The 16,466-nt window shown below is 27.9% G+C and overlaps 1 protein-coding gene across 1 annotated transcript; it reads right to left on the bottom strand.

Annotated features, from left to right (window-relative positions):
* Positions 1 to 1,669: 1,669 nt before the first annotated feature.
* On the bottom strand, positions 1,670 to 6,392 carry LOC109788203 (cytochrome P450 CYP736A12). The gene is made up of 3 exons (XM_020346876.3): positions 6,130 to 6,392; positions 3,269 to 4,047; positions 1,670 to 2,714 (listed from the first exon to the last, which is right to left on the bottom strand). The coding sequence occupies exons 2-3, from the start codon at positions 3,959 to 3,961 to the stop codon at positions 1,866 to 1,868; spliced, it is 1,542 nt and encodes a 513-aa protein (XP_020202465.2). The 5' UTR covers positions 3,962 to 4,047; positions 6,130 to 6,392; the 3' UTR covers positions 1,670 to 1,865.
* Between the last annotated feature and the right edge of the window lie 10,074 nt (positions 6,393 to 16,466).

Here is a 16,466-nt window from a genome sequence, read left to right as displayed (position 1 = left end):
AAAATAAGAGAATTTAAAATTTCTCATATTTGTTTTTCTTATTTCATCTATATATTTTATCTTATCTCTTCATTCTTTTAATTATTAGATATTCAAAAATATTTTTAAAATTATTTAATATTATTTAATATTAAATTTAAATTTATTAAATATTTAAAAATGGATTAATATTTATTTTTATAAAATTTAATTTAAAAATCTTAACATATAAATATATTTTTAAAACCAATTTTACTATGATGGAATTAAATTATCATATTTAACCTAACAATTTAAAATTTAAAAAATTTGAATTGACTCATCAAAACAAAATATTTTAAAAATGATAGAAATTGAAATCAAAGTAATTTAAATACCAAAAATTTAAAATTCCTCATTCAAACACACTATGCTTGATTTTTATTGTTCATTTTGATGTGCTTGTGGATTTCTTTACGTGTGAAATCAGATCACGTATCTTGTTGGTATAGAAGAAAAATCCTACATGGATTTGATTCGAATCTATAAGACAGCCAAAGAAAGCATTGGTAAAATTATTAGGGGTGACGAGGTCGCTGTTTTGAATATTGAAGATGAAGATAATCGAAACATATCATTAGAAAAAGACAGTCCTTGAACTTGAGGAATGCTTGGTTGTTTTTGGTTCTATAAGAATTATGAATTACTTTATGTCTTTTATGGTAAGAATTAATGAATTATGATGCTTTGAAAAATCTTGTGACGTCAATTGAATCTTACCCTTCGTTTTCAACTTATGAATGATATCATGATTTTCTTCGTTCCATGCATTCAGTTGTGACGATCGAATTATTTTTACAATTGTTAAGAGATATAGATTTTTCTTTATTTCAGAATGTCTATTTGCTATATGCCACAATTTCCTAAATGAGTGAGCTCGTTTAAATATTCTGTTATTTCTTTTCCATGATTTGGTGCTATGCTGATTTTCTGCTCCAATTTCAAATGTTAGAATACCGAATCTAATCAAGAAACAAGTATGAAGTTTCGTGCAAATCAAATGAATATATTATCATAACTCCAATGATTGAGAAATGGGAAGGAATAATCTTCGACCATCATTCGCAACAATGATCAAAATTGAGTAAAACTAGCACTTGACTATTGTTTGCGCCTAAAAAATTGGATATTTTGACTTTTTTTAACCATGTTAATGTGAAGTATATAATGATTAATTATTGTAAGAAAATTTAACTGATTATTTTTAATAAAATCTCTCATTTCAATCATTTTTTTTTACTTACAAAATTTAAATTCAAAACTTTATTCAAAGAGATCGAACTCGGTACCATGAATTAATTAATCCAATTGTGACTCTTTTGTGCCGAGTTGTTTGACCAAATGAGTATACAGACTGCAGGAATATTGTAAAAAACTAAAAATCATTATGTGTGGCAGAGCTTGCGTATGAGATGACTTGGATTGCGCTACTTTGGTTGCTCCATATTATGTTTGAGCAGAATGTCATTTCTGTTATCCAATGGTTGTTCTAATGTACTTTGGTCAATGTCAAATGACATGAGAAGATGTCACGTTTTAGAGAAGCAAATGAGAGGCCACAGACTTCGACATAAATTATTCTTCTATAATACATTTCAATGTTAAATTCGTGAAATGATTTATTTTGTAAAAAAATATGATAAAAATGAGATGAGCAAGAAGTAGACTTATTGTTCAAGTTATTTCATATTACACATAAAGAGTACTATTAACATTCCAATTGCTGCATTGAGTTTGATGATTTGATCCAACTGCTACAAGCAGGGATCAATTCTTATTTTGAAGATCAAAAAACCAGCAACCTTTCCTAATGTAGTTATAAACCTTAGATTAGCTATAAACCTAATCTATTTTTTTCCAACTTCACCAGCTAACCGATAAGATGGCACACCTAGCAAGTGCTTACTTCTTGGCATTGTGAGACCAAACTTCTCACTCATGTCCAAGTCATCAGGGGACATGCCAAATGGAAGCTCCCAATGGAAGCAGTGAACCAATTGAGCCAGAACAATCTTAACAGTAGTAAGACCCAAATGAATCCCTGGGCACCCTCTGCGACCAGAGCCAAACGGTATAAGTTGAAAGTCATGTCCTCTAATATCTATGTTGTTATTTACAAATCTCTCTGGATAAAACACTTCAACATTATCTGACCAAACTTTAGGATCTCTTCCTATTGCCCATGCATTTACAATGATCCTTGACTTTTTCTTTATGCAATAACCATCAACAGTAACATCTTCTCGACACTCACGAGGCAATAACAAAGGTGTAACCGGGTGCAATCTTAGTGTCTCCTTCACCACTAAATCCAAGTAAGGCAAGTTTTCCATGTCACTCTCCTCCACCTTTCTATTCATCCCCACTGCACTTTCCAACTCCTCTTGGAGTTTCTTCATCACCCTTGGATACTTTAGGAGTTCTGACATGGCCCATTCAACTGTTGTAGCAGATGTGTCAGTTGCCGCGATGATCATAGTCATCAAAATAGCCTTGATATTTGTTTTATCAATGACAGGACCCTGTTGGTCTTGAGGATCAATGGGTTGATGCATGAGTGCTAGGAATATGTCCAAAAAGTCCTTCTGGCGTTGGCCATTCTGGTCGTTATCAGAAGATTGTTCATGCTCTTTGATAATCAGCTCCATCATTTCGTCAAATTCTTTACTTACTTTTTTCATTCGTCTTACTAATCCCTGAGGTGCCAGTGATTGAATAACACACATAATGTATCTCATTATTTCAGGGCAAGTACAATCATAAATGACAAAAAAATGGAGTAAATAAAATAAGGAAAGTCACAACCCAAAATTAAACCAGTTATGTAACTCATCCTAAATGATTATTTAATGGTTAGAGTCTGTTAAGCATTTTTGAGAGCTTATCTTATAAAAAAAAAAAAAAAAAAAAACCACTTTATTTCCAATAAAGAAACTAAAAAAAAACACTTCTTGTATCCAATCAGATTTTTAGTTTGAATCAACTTCTTGTGAACATAAGTTGAAATTAATGCACGTCCTTTCAGTTTTTTTGGAAGCTTCCACATTTAATTTCACAAATGTACATGTTAACTTGAGAAGTTGGATTTGTTTAACTCTAAGGATAAATTAACTCCACGATGAATTCACAATGAAATCTAAACTGTGAAAGATCATTAACTAAAAATGCAGCAAGACTACATGATCATAATCAAAAGTAATATGATATGAGATATGCCAAGTACTTAACTACATGTAGTTGAATTTCATACCTGAAGATCAAACACACCAACCCAGGGCACATAATCTGAAACATTGAAAGTTCCTATCAAGATCAATACTTCACGAACAAGATTCTTTACATCGAATCTATCATCCTTACTATGGCCCAATATCATTTTAAAGGTGATATTCTCAATGAGATCCGCCACCATGTCACTAAGGTCCACAACCTCACTTGATGAAGCTCTTTTTTGGAGAGACTTAACAAACTCTCCCAAGTGCTCACTCCTCAAGGGAGAAAATATTTCAACTTTTGATGCAACAAGGAGTTGTAAGGTGCAGAGTTTCCTCATGTTGCGCCAGTAGGTACCATACTCAGAAAACACCAAGCCCTTGCCACCATAAGAAATGTATTTGGATGAGATGGATTTAGGCCTGCTAGCAAAAGCAATGTCATGGGTTTTGAGGAATAGTTCAGCAGTTTCAGGGGAAGTAATCACTATGGCTGGAACCTGTCCTAGCTTTAAGGACATTATAGGTCCATATTTTGTGGCAAGGGATTGAAGGGTGCGATGTGGTAGTTTCCCTAGCATGTGGAGGTTACCAATAATTGGTAGGGTCTTGGGACCAGGTGGATGTTTTCCATTACCTTGGCGTTGCTTTGATAGTAACACAGCAGCAGATAGAATGAATATGAATATCACTACTAGTATTGTAGGGATGGCTAATATTTGAGGTAACATTTCTGCTTGTTTACAATAGAGAATGTTTTTGAGTATTCCTTTTATGATCTTTAGTTACCAGTCTTGGCGTGAACGTAAACAATTTCCTGGTACAAAAGAGAAATGGGTTTTAAGTCTTTTTTTTTTATATTGTTTTTCTTATCCATGTTCTAAGTCTGATTTGCAAAACTAAAAAACAAATCCACACGTTCATGCAATCAGCAAAAATTGGACAACTCAAATCTTCCATATTGAATACACGTTTTACGTCTGATTTGCATAATTAGAATATAAATTGTCTGATCGTTATCCAGCAGTTATATCTTACTTTCATAAGCTAAATAAAAGTTGATAAAGGCTCCTCCAAATGCATAAACAAGCCAATATGCAACCGAGACATTAAAAAAAAAAAAAGAGAAATTATTAAATAATCTAGACTATTACGCGTTCATAATTTCTACCAACATTTATATGACAAGTATTCAAAATTTTCAATTTATAAACAAGAATTAATTTTGTCATATAAAAATTTATTGAGATCCTAATAGTATCAACTATCTAATAATTTTTTAATATAGTAGGTGATAAAACTGATCTGCAGCACCATGCCAGTCATTGACCAAAATAAATAAGGACAGGTCAGTTAGTATTGATAAAGTGATAAAGTGTGATGGAAAATCCTATCCCATTTTATTTAGTGGTGAGGCGGCAAGTTCACTACAGGTGTAAAAAATAAATACAAATTGTGGAGAAAGAAATATATGAGAAATAAAATAAAAAGAAATAAAAAGTGAAGAAAAAAATAAGAGTAAGAAATAAAGTAAAAATTTGGTTGTTTAGTTGAAAAGAAATAAGTAAAAATTGTATGAGAAATAAGTTATATATAAGAGATAGGAGAGAGAAATAAATAAATAAAAAATGAGATTTATTACTTTTTTAATTTATCTTCTCTTTATTTCTCCTCAATTAAACAATGACTCTCATTTTCATTCTCTTATTTCCATTCTTTTCAACTATATTTCTCACTCATTTCTTATCTATCAAACAAGGTAATGCTAGACATAATAAGAAATAAAATGTTATATTACTAGTATTTAAAGTAAAATGTGTCATTAGTGTTGGTGTAGTGGTTGAGATAAAATATACATATTTAAATTTTGTTGTTATTATTATAATCTTGATGGAAAAAAAAAATATAGAATAGTTTACAATTTAAAAAGTCAAGATAAATAAAGTAAGAGAAGAAGTTTACTTATTTCAAGAATAAATTTATTTATACTAACTTCACTTAATAATTCATATTATATATTAAATTTTAACGATTTAATTATTAAATTAAAAATTCTTAATACATAAATTAAATTTTTAAAAATTAAAGAAATTTAGAGATTATTTAATATTTTATTTAATTTATTCACATTAATACATAAAATACTTTTATAATTATTTATTAAATTTGAATTAATGAAATAGAGTATTAAATATTTTTTAAATTTTTAAAAATTTTATTAACTTAATCTATATATATATTTTTTTAATTTAACAATTAAATCATCAAAATTTAATATAAAATATGAGTTATTAAATGAAATAAGTTTATGTAGCATTTTGAAGTGAGTGATCCCTCTTCATAAAACAATAATAGACACAATAATTTTAATTAATGTGTTAAATCAATTTAACAAATTCAAAATAACTAAAAAAATGTCAATATTGATGATCTTGTACAAAAAAAAAAAAAAAAAAAAGATTGGCAGATTGAACCGTCTCTATCCAGACCCAAAAATATGTTAAATTAAATAGCTTGATCAGTGAATCCAATCCATATTACAACCCTGCTAATGCTAGCTATACTGAAAAAACAAAGAGAACAGAGACAAAAAGGGAAAAAAAACTAAAAGTTGTTTGTTAAGTTTGACGAATACAAATTAAAATCATATTACGTTGTTTTACAATCCTATCCTACTGTTTGTAAACATTCACGTCTCCTAAACCAAATGACAAACAAAGCCAAGATGCTGAGAGTGCATCAAAACAGAATCCCCAGATTCCTTGCACTTGTATTGTGACCCCACAAAATTATTAACATTAATTTTATTTTTCACAGATTAACAAATCTTGCAGGAAATGTGAGTCCCAACTGGAAACTGTTTAAGCTATAAAGATAAAAACAAATTAAAGAGAGGTACCTTTATGGATGAAACGGTTTTGGAAGAAGAGAAGGGATCGTCAGAGAGTGCAGAACAGAGATCAGCAAAAAAGTAGAGAAAAGAGAAGTTAGAGAACGAAAGAAAGCATAGTTGCTTGTGAATGAGAAGAAGTGCGTTCTATAGCAACGGAAGAAGGGAAAGCTGAGAGGAGCGTGAGATTGATATAGAGATCTATGCATTTGACTTGTGCTCTCAGATTGATGGCTAAGGAATCAAGGCCACTCATGACTTCACAAGTTTACGACGTCGACGTATGGTTTAAGGTCCTTTAAATATTTTATAATAGATATAAATTATTTGATATTATCAACTCAAACATCTAATATTAATATAAAATAAAATTTTAAATAAATAGGTTGTATTGTAATGATGTTATTAATTTAAAAATATAAAATTTGTAAGATTAATAGACAATATTATTCTGAATAAGTGATTGATCAAGTAGTAACTTATATATGATCGTGAGTTGTGTTACAAATAAAAAATACAAAATTGTTATTCTATTTGTATAATGATAGAGTTTGATTGAGTTGGATCAAATATGATCCAAGTATTTAAAAAAATTGATCTAAACTCATTGAATTAGTTTGAATTTACAAGTTACTCATACTCATTTATCATGTTTATTGATGTAAGATTGTTTTTACTCTTTTTTTTACATTTTCTTCTAATTGTCATTTTTATTAATTATATTTTTTAAAAATATTTTATTTAGTTAATAATTTTTTAGATAAAAGATAATAAATGTTTGAAACTAATTGAATAAAAACTTTTTCTCTAAGATTGGAGAAGATAAATAAATTCATAAATATCCATCTTTTCTAAACATGAATTAATTGGTTAGAAAATGATTAAGTGAAAAGAGATAAAGTATTATGAATAATAATTGGTGGCTTAATTAGTGGATGTGTAATTGTTCAACTATCATATGTACTTATAAATAAGCTAGTTCTCTCCCAAAAATAATACATAAGTCAAATTTTCTCTTTCATATTCTCTTATTTGTTCTCTTTACTATTATCTTCTTTTTTTTTTTCACAACATGTTATCGACATGATAGTCTTTCTTTTCCATTGGTTTTGTAACGTACAAGACAATATTTTGATGTTAGTTATTCATCTTGCATAACATGTATTTTATCAAATATTTATTTTATTTACATTATTATGAATCAAAGTAGTCCTAAAGATATTATTAAATAAATAAATAAATAAATTTCGTTTTCCTTAAACCAAAAGTGAGAAATATCAATGATTCATTGACATAATATATTTTACATATTATATATATATATATATATATTTTATCATTATTCATAATATTTTATCTTTAATCATATTCTTCATATTATGTATTTGATAGAATATTTGTATTATTTATATAATTGTAAAATTTATTTAAATACAAATGGTTCTGAAGACAAAATCAAGAAAATGAATTATAAGAATATTTTTGTAATGGTTAGGAAGATATTGTCAAATAGAAAACTTTGAAGAATATTTTTCCTCACTAGAAGTGAAAAAATGGTGCAAAAATGAAAATTATAGAATAATTTTCTTATCAGAAGTGAGAAAACATATGAAAAGTGGAAAGGAAAATAATTCTCACCCAAAGTGGAAAAAAATTGTCCAAAAAGTGAAAAATAAATAAATTTTACCAAAAGTGAAAAAATTGTTTGAAAAGTGAAAAAGAAAAGGATGGATAAAGAAACACATATGATATAAGTATTATGTTTGATCCTTTAATATAAATAAGAGTACCACCAAAAGTGAAATATTTTATCAAGGTCATAATTGTATTGTTAAATGATATTTGGGGAAATTATAAGAATTGTGGATAGTGAAACAATTTCTAAATCTTTTTAAGTTTTTGTGTGATTTCTTGAAGGGACCATAAGTCCTCTATGTTTGTAATTTGATATTGTTCCTAATTGAATTAGTTGAAATAATTGACATGCTATGTGATTAAATCTCTCTGTATTGTGCTATTAAACCTTAAAGAGTTTGGTTTTAAATGCTATTAATAGAATTGATGTTTTGTGTTTTCTTATATGTTTATTATTATATAATTACTAAATTGGTGGAGAGATCAATGCATATCACTTATAATTATCCAATTATAATTTGATTATGATTTGTACAGGAATAATAGAATTTAATGAAAAAATCATCATTTGCTTTCTTAATTTTTTTAGACAATATTTATAGGGAGAATAATTCTCCTAATTTTTAGTATTATTTATTTTTTCCTTAATGTCAGCCTAGTAATGACATAAATATATTTTCATCAAATGATTTTTTGAATTATTTTACCATAATCATTATAGTGAGAAAGATTCACTTTTTTTTATATGTTAATTTATTTTATTATGAGTTTATACCAAATCATTCATTTCTTAAAATTGACTTGCTTTTTTTAATAAACGAAAGACGTAGACGATAAAGAGTTATGTTTTTTTTCAAAAGAATGTATGATTATGCTATATGATTGCTAGAAATTAGTTTTAATATTTGTTTTAGTCATTCATTTTTCAAAACTTATGAAGTTATCGAAATATGCTTTCTAAATAATTTTTTTTACGAAAAATCTATTTTTAGATCATACACATTGTTATAGTATAAAAATCAATGTATATTTTGAGATTAAATTAGTGTTTGAAGACACATAAAGAGAAATGTCACTTTTACAATAATTTCTCAATTTGAAAATTATTTAAAAAAATACACTATATTTTTCATACATCTATTTTACTTCTAAAGTAGCAATATTAAAAAAAAGATTAAAAAATATCCTAAGTTGGTTCATTGTTCTTGAAGACTAAATAAAATATTGAGATTTTTTTATGCATGAGACCATTTCAACTAGCATTGTTTCATTCCCTGAAATGAATGTAACAATGTATCAATTTTTGTCTTCTCAAATTTAATAATGTGAAAAATTAATGTTATATGATACTACAAAATATAACTGAAAACTTTAGAAGAGTTAATATATTATTACCGATAAGAACGAAGTTACATATTAAAATGAATTATATTTTTTTAAATCTTATAAAAACTTATTAAGTTTTAAGGATATTAGTTTAAATGAATAACTTAATAAAACAAACAATGAAAGAAATATACAATATCTTTATACATGAGTATGAGGTTGAAGGTGTTTTTATATTCACATTCACTTTTATTAAATACCAATCTTTTGTAAGAATAAATTTTGTTAATAAAAAAACTATAAATCAACAAATATAAAAAGATAAATCTTATAATATTAAAATAAGTGTATTTTATATTTAAGATTAAGATTCAAAATTTAAATAATTTATAAATTAGTTAAAAAATTATTATTACTTGTATTAATTAAAGTCGATATTTATATTCAGAAAAGAAAGGAAAAAAAAAGTGACGATATACTATCATTCGTTTAAATAAGAAGATTTTAAACTGTATTTCTATCTATCCAAAAATACAGTTTATATATATATATATATATATATATATATATATATATATACTTTTGTTTCCTTTTTCTTTTATACATTTTCCCCATCTATTTTATTTGAATGGAATTCAAATCTCGAGGGTCAAGATGAGTGTAGGAGACGAAGTAAGGAAACAACAAATTTGAATTGTGAATATTGGCGTTAATTTTGATGAGGTGTAAGTGGAGAGAATAAGCCAACGTTGAATAGTCACAAATTTGAAAATGGGAAAGGATTGGTGAAAGACACTTTGCATAGAGAAATCTGAATTTAGAAATTAGAAGTGCCGTGTGGAACATCCGAACATGTAATGTAAAATAGAAACACAAAATAGATTTTTGTCTCTTTGCTTTATTTTTAGATTTCAAATTGAAGGGCTATGTATCCTCTTAACTCGAGTTCAAGTGACTTTGGACATAGGTAGGTGATGGATCAATTATGTGTGTTTTAATTATATTTAGAAAATTAGTTGATTTAATCTTAATTTTTTAAATCAAGTTCTTTTTAGAAAAATAATATTTTTCCAACTTTTGATTCAAGTGAGATTTGCTTATAATTCACACTTAATAAAATAGGGGGAAAAAATTGTTCAATATGTATGAATTAAGTTTGAAACTAACTAAAACACTAACTAATTGAAGCTAAAGTTTTAAACGGATATATAAACACATTTTCATTATTTCCGAAAACGACTACCGTGACTCACGATTCTGTGATATCTTTATTCACCGAAACTATAATATCAAAATATATCTAAAAAGTAAAGATAAATCAAAATATTTTTCACTGAATTTGTGCTATTTCATAATTTTTAAAATTAAATTAAATTAAAATAATTATATGTATACCATCTAATATAATATTTTCTTTAACGAATCAAGTTAACGAATTATTTATACTAATATTAAAAGATATTAATTATGTAACTACTTAAGTTTATACTTCTTTAAGACTAATATATCTCGATAATAACATAACTACTTCAAATTATTTAATCTTCAATTATAATTCACTTACGTAATTTATATTATTTTTTTAATTTTTAAAATTATGTACTTTATGTACTCAAATTATGTCGTAAAGGAAATACGATGGAATTAAAATAAAGTTAATGTTGACAATGTATTTGCATATAATATAGCACTATGTGATAAATAGTAACGAGAATTAAGAAATAAAGTTTATAAAAGATTCTAGGAAGAGATCATTGACCAAAAATATAGAAAAACTCAATTGAGACAAAATTAAATTTGTTTGTCAAATTGAAAAGTTTTTGGACATGTAGTTTGTATATCTAAAGATGTAAAGCTAGTTAGATTTTGGATTTGTAGTTCATACACCTAAAGATGTAATTGGACATATAATGTTTTTATGTAAATATGAAATGAGAATGGTGAAATTTTGAGATACAAAACATGCCTTGAAAATTAATGATTTTCACAAAAATCTAACATTGATTTTTAAGATACGTTCAATTGTAATGTATGTAAGTATTTTTCAATACTTGATCAATCAAGTTGTATATGAAAAACTCAATTAATGAATGTTACAACTCAATTTTATGGCTCACTTGATAGTGAGATTTATGTGATATTCTCCAAAACATTGGATGCAAGTTCTTGAGAAAATTGCTCAATCAAATTAAGTAAGTCGCACTATGGACTAGAACAATATGGATGATGTGAATATGCTCAAAGAATAATATAAATATCATATAATCATTTTTTTCATGTATTTTTATGAAAAGATATGAAATTTAGTTTATTGTTATATTTGGGTAGATGACATCAACATTTTAGAACTCTTGAAGAGATTCAAAAAATTATAGATTTCATAAAGATAACATTGCAATGAAGGATGTGAATGAATAAAGTTCCGCTTATCAATACAATTTGAATATTTAAATTGTGGAGTTTCCTGTGCATCAATAACTTTATATGACAAAGATGTTTAAAAAGATTTATATGGAGAAACCATTTTGTTGTGTACTCTAATGATTGTGAGGTCTTTAAATGTGGACAAATATCCTTTTTAGATATGAAGAAAAAGGATGAAGTGTTACTTGGTCTTGAAGTACCATATCTTAGTATTATATGAGTACTAATGTATCTTAGCTTACTAATTATAAATTACTTGATATATAATTTGTTATCATTTTACTTATAAGATATAGTTATTCACTTACATGAAATTGTTGAAACAAAGTCAATAATATTTTTCATTATCTTAGAGGATTTTTTTGGGTCAAAGTCAAAACCTCATAATGGTTGTCGGAACCCGAAAAATTTCTATTTTGCCCATATATTGATTAGAATTCGTTTTGAAAATTTCATCGATTTAGAAATACCCAAAGATTAGACTAATCCTTCATCAATGATGCTTGGAAAAGGTTCTAAGGAGTCGCCACCGATATTTTGCTCAAAACATCGAAAAAAAGGAAAAGGTTTTCGCAAATTAATAATGACCTTTATAACCAAAATCAAGTTTGGGAATCGATTACATGTGAGGAAGGTATTAGGCACCCCACAACGCTCTGAATGGCACCCTATGACGAGTTTAGCATAATAATAAACAATGGTTAAATATTTATCCCTTTTTATTAGTCATTTACATACTTAATGTTTACATGTTTCTAGTTATTTCATGACAGTAATATTATGAATAAAATGATTAAATAAGTAAGAAGAGAGAGAATAAGAAAGAAAGAGAGAGAGTTGATAAGAATACCTCTGAAGCAAGCTTTATAGAAGAAATCTCAATTGTCGGTACAAAAGCGTGTTTTAATAGTCTTTCGTTCTACAAAGACCTCACAAACACTCAAGAAAGTATAAAGGGAAAGAAGAGAGTGTTTCTGCTAGGAATTTCTCAACTGAGCAATTTGTGAGGGAGACTAAGCTTTAGGCACGTTTATATAAACACCCAGAGGCGTGGAACAACCATTCCCTAGCTTGGAACGGGCGTTATGGATCTTATAATTGAACTAAAATGGGCTTTAGGAATAGGTCATTCCAAATTAGGACTATAGGCCAAATTTTAAGTTGGGAACGACTATGCCAAGTGTGGGAATGACTGTTCTAAGCTCTAAACCCTAGCTTTGAGTCTTCTAGGTCTCTTGGTGTTATCTTGGTTTGTTTTGGTGTTTTATTGGGCCCTCGAGGGCCACTCTTGTCATCCTAGTGACCTTTTGTCTTTGGTAAGGGTAACTCGGACGAAATCGAGTGTCTACAATGGTAAATCACAAATGAGATATTTGTTTATATATGGTGGTATAGTCATACACAAGAGATTGTTACATCTATTACTTGGTTGAAAGAAGAATGCATTAAAAGAGATGGAACAAAACATTTTTTCCTAAGTTTTTTTTTTAACTTGTAATCATCAAAGGAGTGGTGTTATAATTATTCAACAAGTCTTCTTATTAAGAACTTGAAAATATCTCTTTACAAAGTTACTAACAAGTACAATTATTGATACATAAGATTGTTTTTTTATTATTTTTTTTTATCTTAAAGATGATTAGCTATATGAGGGGGAGATATTCTATACTCTTTTTTCCTTTGTCATGATTTTGTTCCATTGAGTTTTTTTGACAAGGTTTTTAATGATGTAGTATATGATACCGTATTAAAGAATGATGCACTATTTTTCCTTCACTAGGTTTTTGTCCCACAAGATTTTTCCTAGTAAGGTTTTAATGAGATATATTCTAAATATTGAACATCTAATGGAGAATGTTATGAATAATAATTTGTGGGTTAATTAGTGGATGTCCATATTCAATGTACATTATTGCTATTTATATTTCTATTATGTATTATTTAGCTACCATATGACTTATAAATAGGATTGTCATTTCCCAGAAATAATACATCAGTCAAATTCTTTTTTTTCTTTCATATTGTCTTCTTTGTTATTTTATTTTTTTAATAACATTTTTTAATTATTTAGTTTCCTATTCCATTTTCTTTTAATGATCATATGCCATTTTTTTTTAAATTAGATAAGACATCTTTTTTCTTCTACCAATTATTTGGACTTTATTTTTTTCTTTTGCTCTCATCCTTCATTCTTTTATCTTAAAAATATAATTTAACAAATCCCTTTTATCCTGGTATAAGCCCCATTGCAATAAACTGAAATTGTTTTATAGAATCTATAAGAGTCAATATTTCAAAAAGAGATAAAGATGATTTTAGAATCAATGGTAACGCTTGGAAGGTTTTAGAAGATTTTTTAAACCAGGAAGATTTAGACAGAAATTTTTTAAATAACCAATTCACCCCCTCTTGATTAAGCCATCTTTTCTAACAAAGGGAAGCCTGTTACAAACTCTTGTACCTATTTATACATTGCATAAATTTTCATCATATATGCTTTGAGTATACATAAGCTCTAACTGTAAGTTGTTTATTTCATTCAATCACATATCAATAATTTATACATGTCTTAGGATCTTGAAATTTATGATTCTCACATGCACTTTAATAGTAAGAAAGACTTACCTTGATCCATGATAACCGTAATGAGAATAAGTTCTTCAATCACATTTTCCCAATCTATCTCTTCCCATACTTCAGATTCTCACATCACTTTCTTTGATGGTAAAATAGTAAGAGTTGTTTCATCTGGTAGAGATAGAACCCAAATAGTTCCTCTTATTCAACTAACTTCCATCAAGTTAGTTATCGGCGGTTATAAAATTTGAAAATAATAACTTCCCATATTTTCCAATAAGTCCTTTTATTTTATTAAATCACGTTTAAGCTTTTAATTCACATGAGTCACATTATAGTGTTATTTAATATTTTCTAACATTCTCTCACTTGACTCATGTGATGTCATAACACTTCATGATTTAAAAATTATATAAATCATAATGCGCATTAAAGACCTTAGATAAATTGGCTCCATCATTAATCATAATTAAATATACATAAATAATAAGAGTCATGGCGATTACATGTCATTCAATCAACACATTTCCTTCATGTACTACTATATTATCATTTTCCTTAATATGACCGTAAAATGAGAAGTTCATAATGGGTTCAAACATAAAGTCACTCTTTCATTAATAAACACATAATATGTTTTCCACGTCATAATTTGCATGCATATACATAAATTAGAAAACACAAATTTCAGAAACTTGTATGTTAAATGAGCTCAGAGTGTCAAATAGGCATTAATAACAACAATAATGTTCAGCATTCACGAGTAGACATAATGCCCATATTTACTACATGACCAGTAAATACTTTGGGCAGTAACCCTTTTGTTAAAGGGTCAAGAATCATAAGATCAGTGCTAATATGTTCTATTGACACTCTATGTTTCTGAACTTCTTCTTTAACAACAAAATATTTCAATTCCATATGCTTAGAACCTTTAGAATACTTGTCATTTTTAGAAAAGAAGACAGCTGCGGTATTATCACAATAAATTTTCAGCGGCTTGGCAATGCTCTCAACTACCCCAAGTCCTAAAATAAAATTTCACAACAAATTAGCCTGAACTGTGGCCTCAAAGCATGCCACAAATTCAGCCTCCATGATGGATACAACAATGATTGACTGCTTCGCACTTTTCCATGAAATCGCTCCTCCGGCTAAAAAATACACATACCCAAATGTAGACTTTCTTGTTGTATCTATACAACCAGCAAATCTGAATCTGTATATCCAATGACCTCAAAATGATCATATTTCTTGTAAGTAAGCATGTGATCCTTTGTCCCTTGCAAGTATCTTTAAGACATTTTTTGCAATTTTCCAATGATTTAATCTTGGATTACTTTGGTATCTACCAAGCATACCAACTGCAAAGCTAATGTCTGGCCTTGTACATATTTGAGCATACATTAAACTCCCAATAACAGATGCATAAAGGATATTTTCCATCTGTTTCTATTCCAAATCATTCTTTGGACATTGCATAAGACTAAGTTTGTCTCCTTTCTGTATTGGAATAGGAGATGCTGAACATGTATCCATTATGAATCTCTCTAAAACTTTATTAATATAGGCTTTCTGAGACAAGCCTAACAGTCCTTGTGATCTATCATGGAATATTTCTATTCCTATCACATAGCCTGCCTCACCCATATCTTTCATTTCAAAGTTGTTAGAGAGAAACTTCTTAGTCTCACTTAATAGACCAAGATCATTAGTTGCAAGCAAGATGTCATCAACATACAAAATTTGAAATATAAACTTGCTCCCACTGACCTTAAGATATATACACCGATCAACAGTGTTTTCCTTAAATTCAAAGGACATAATAGTATCATTGAACTTAATATATACCATTGTCGAGAAGCTTGTTTAAGTCCATATATTAATTTCTTAAGTTTACACACCATGTGTTCCTTTCCTTCTTCAATGAACCCCACTGGTTGGTCCATATAAACATTCTCTTCTAAATTCCCATTCAAAAAGATAGTTTTAACATCTATTTGATGTAACTCAAGGTCATAATGAGCTACTAATGCCATGATAATTCTGAAAGAATCTTTCTTAGAAATCGGAGAAAAGGTTTCCTTATAATCAATGCCATCCTTTTGAGTAAAATATTTGGAAACAAGTTAAGCCTTGTGTCGTTCGATATTGCCATGAGAGTCACACTTAGTATTAAAGACCCATTTACACCCAACTCTCTTGCACCCTTCAGGCAATTCCATAAGGTCACATACATCATTTTGTGTCATTGATTTAAGCTCATCATTCATGGCATCTAACCATTTTTCATAATTATCACCATTAATAGCTTCTGAAAATGAAACTGGATCATTATCAATGCTTAAGTCATTTTCTGACTCTTGTAGATAAACCACATAGTC

Source organism: Cajanus cajan, chromosome 1 (genome assembly GCF_000230855.2).
Source record: "Cajanus cajan strain Asha chromosome 1, NIPB_CcT2T_4, whole genome shotgun sequence".
In the NCBI taxonomy this organism is placed as follows: Eukaryota; Viridiplantae; Streptophyta; class Magnoliopsida; order Fabales; family Fabaceae; genus Cajanus; species Cajanus cajan.
The sequence above is the reverse complement of the archived record's forward strand: the minus strand, read 5'-3'. Positions and strand labels throughout refer to the sequence as shown.

Excerpts from the sequence above, each read along its gene's own strand:
- LOC109788203 (XM_020346876.3), bottom strand. The coding sequence starts at position 3,961 with ATGTTACCTCAAATATTAGCCATCCCTACAATACTAGTAGTGATATTC. Across the intron at positions 2,715-3,268 it reads TTGGTGTGTTTGATCTTCAG|GGATTAGTAAGACGAATGAA; the intron begins GTATGAAATTCA and ends CTGGCACCTCAG.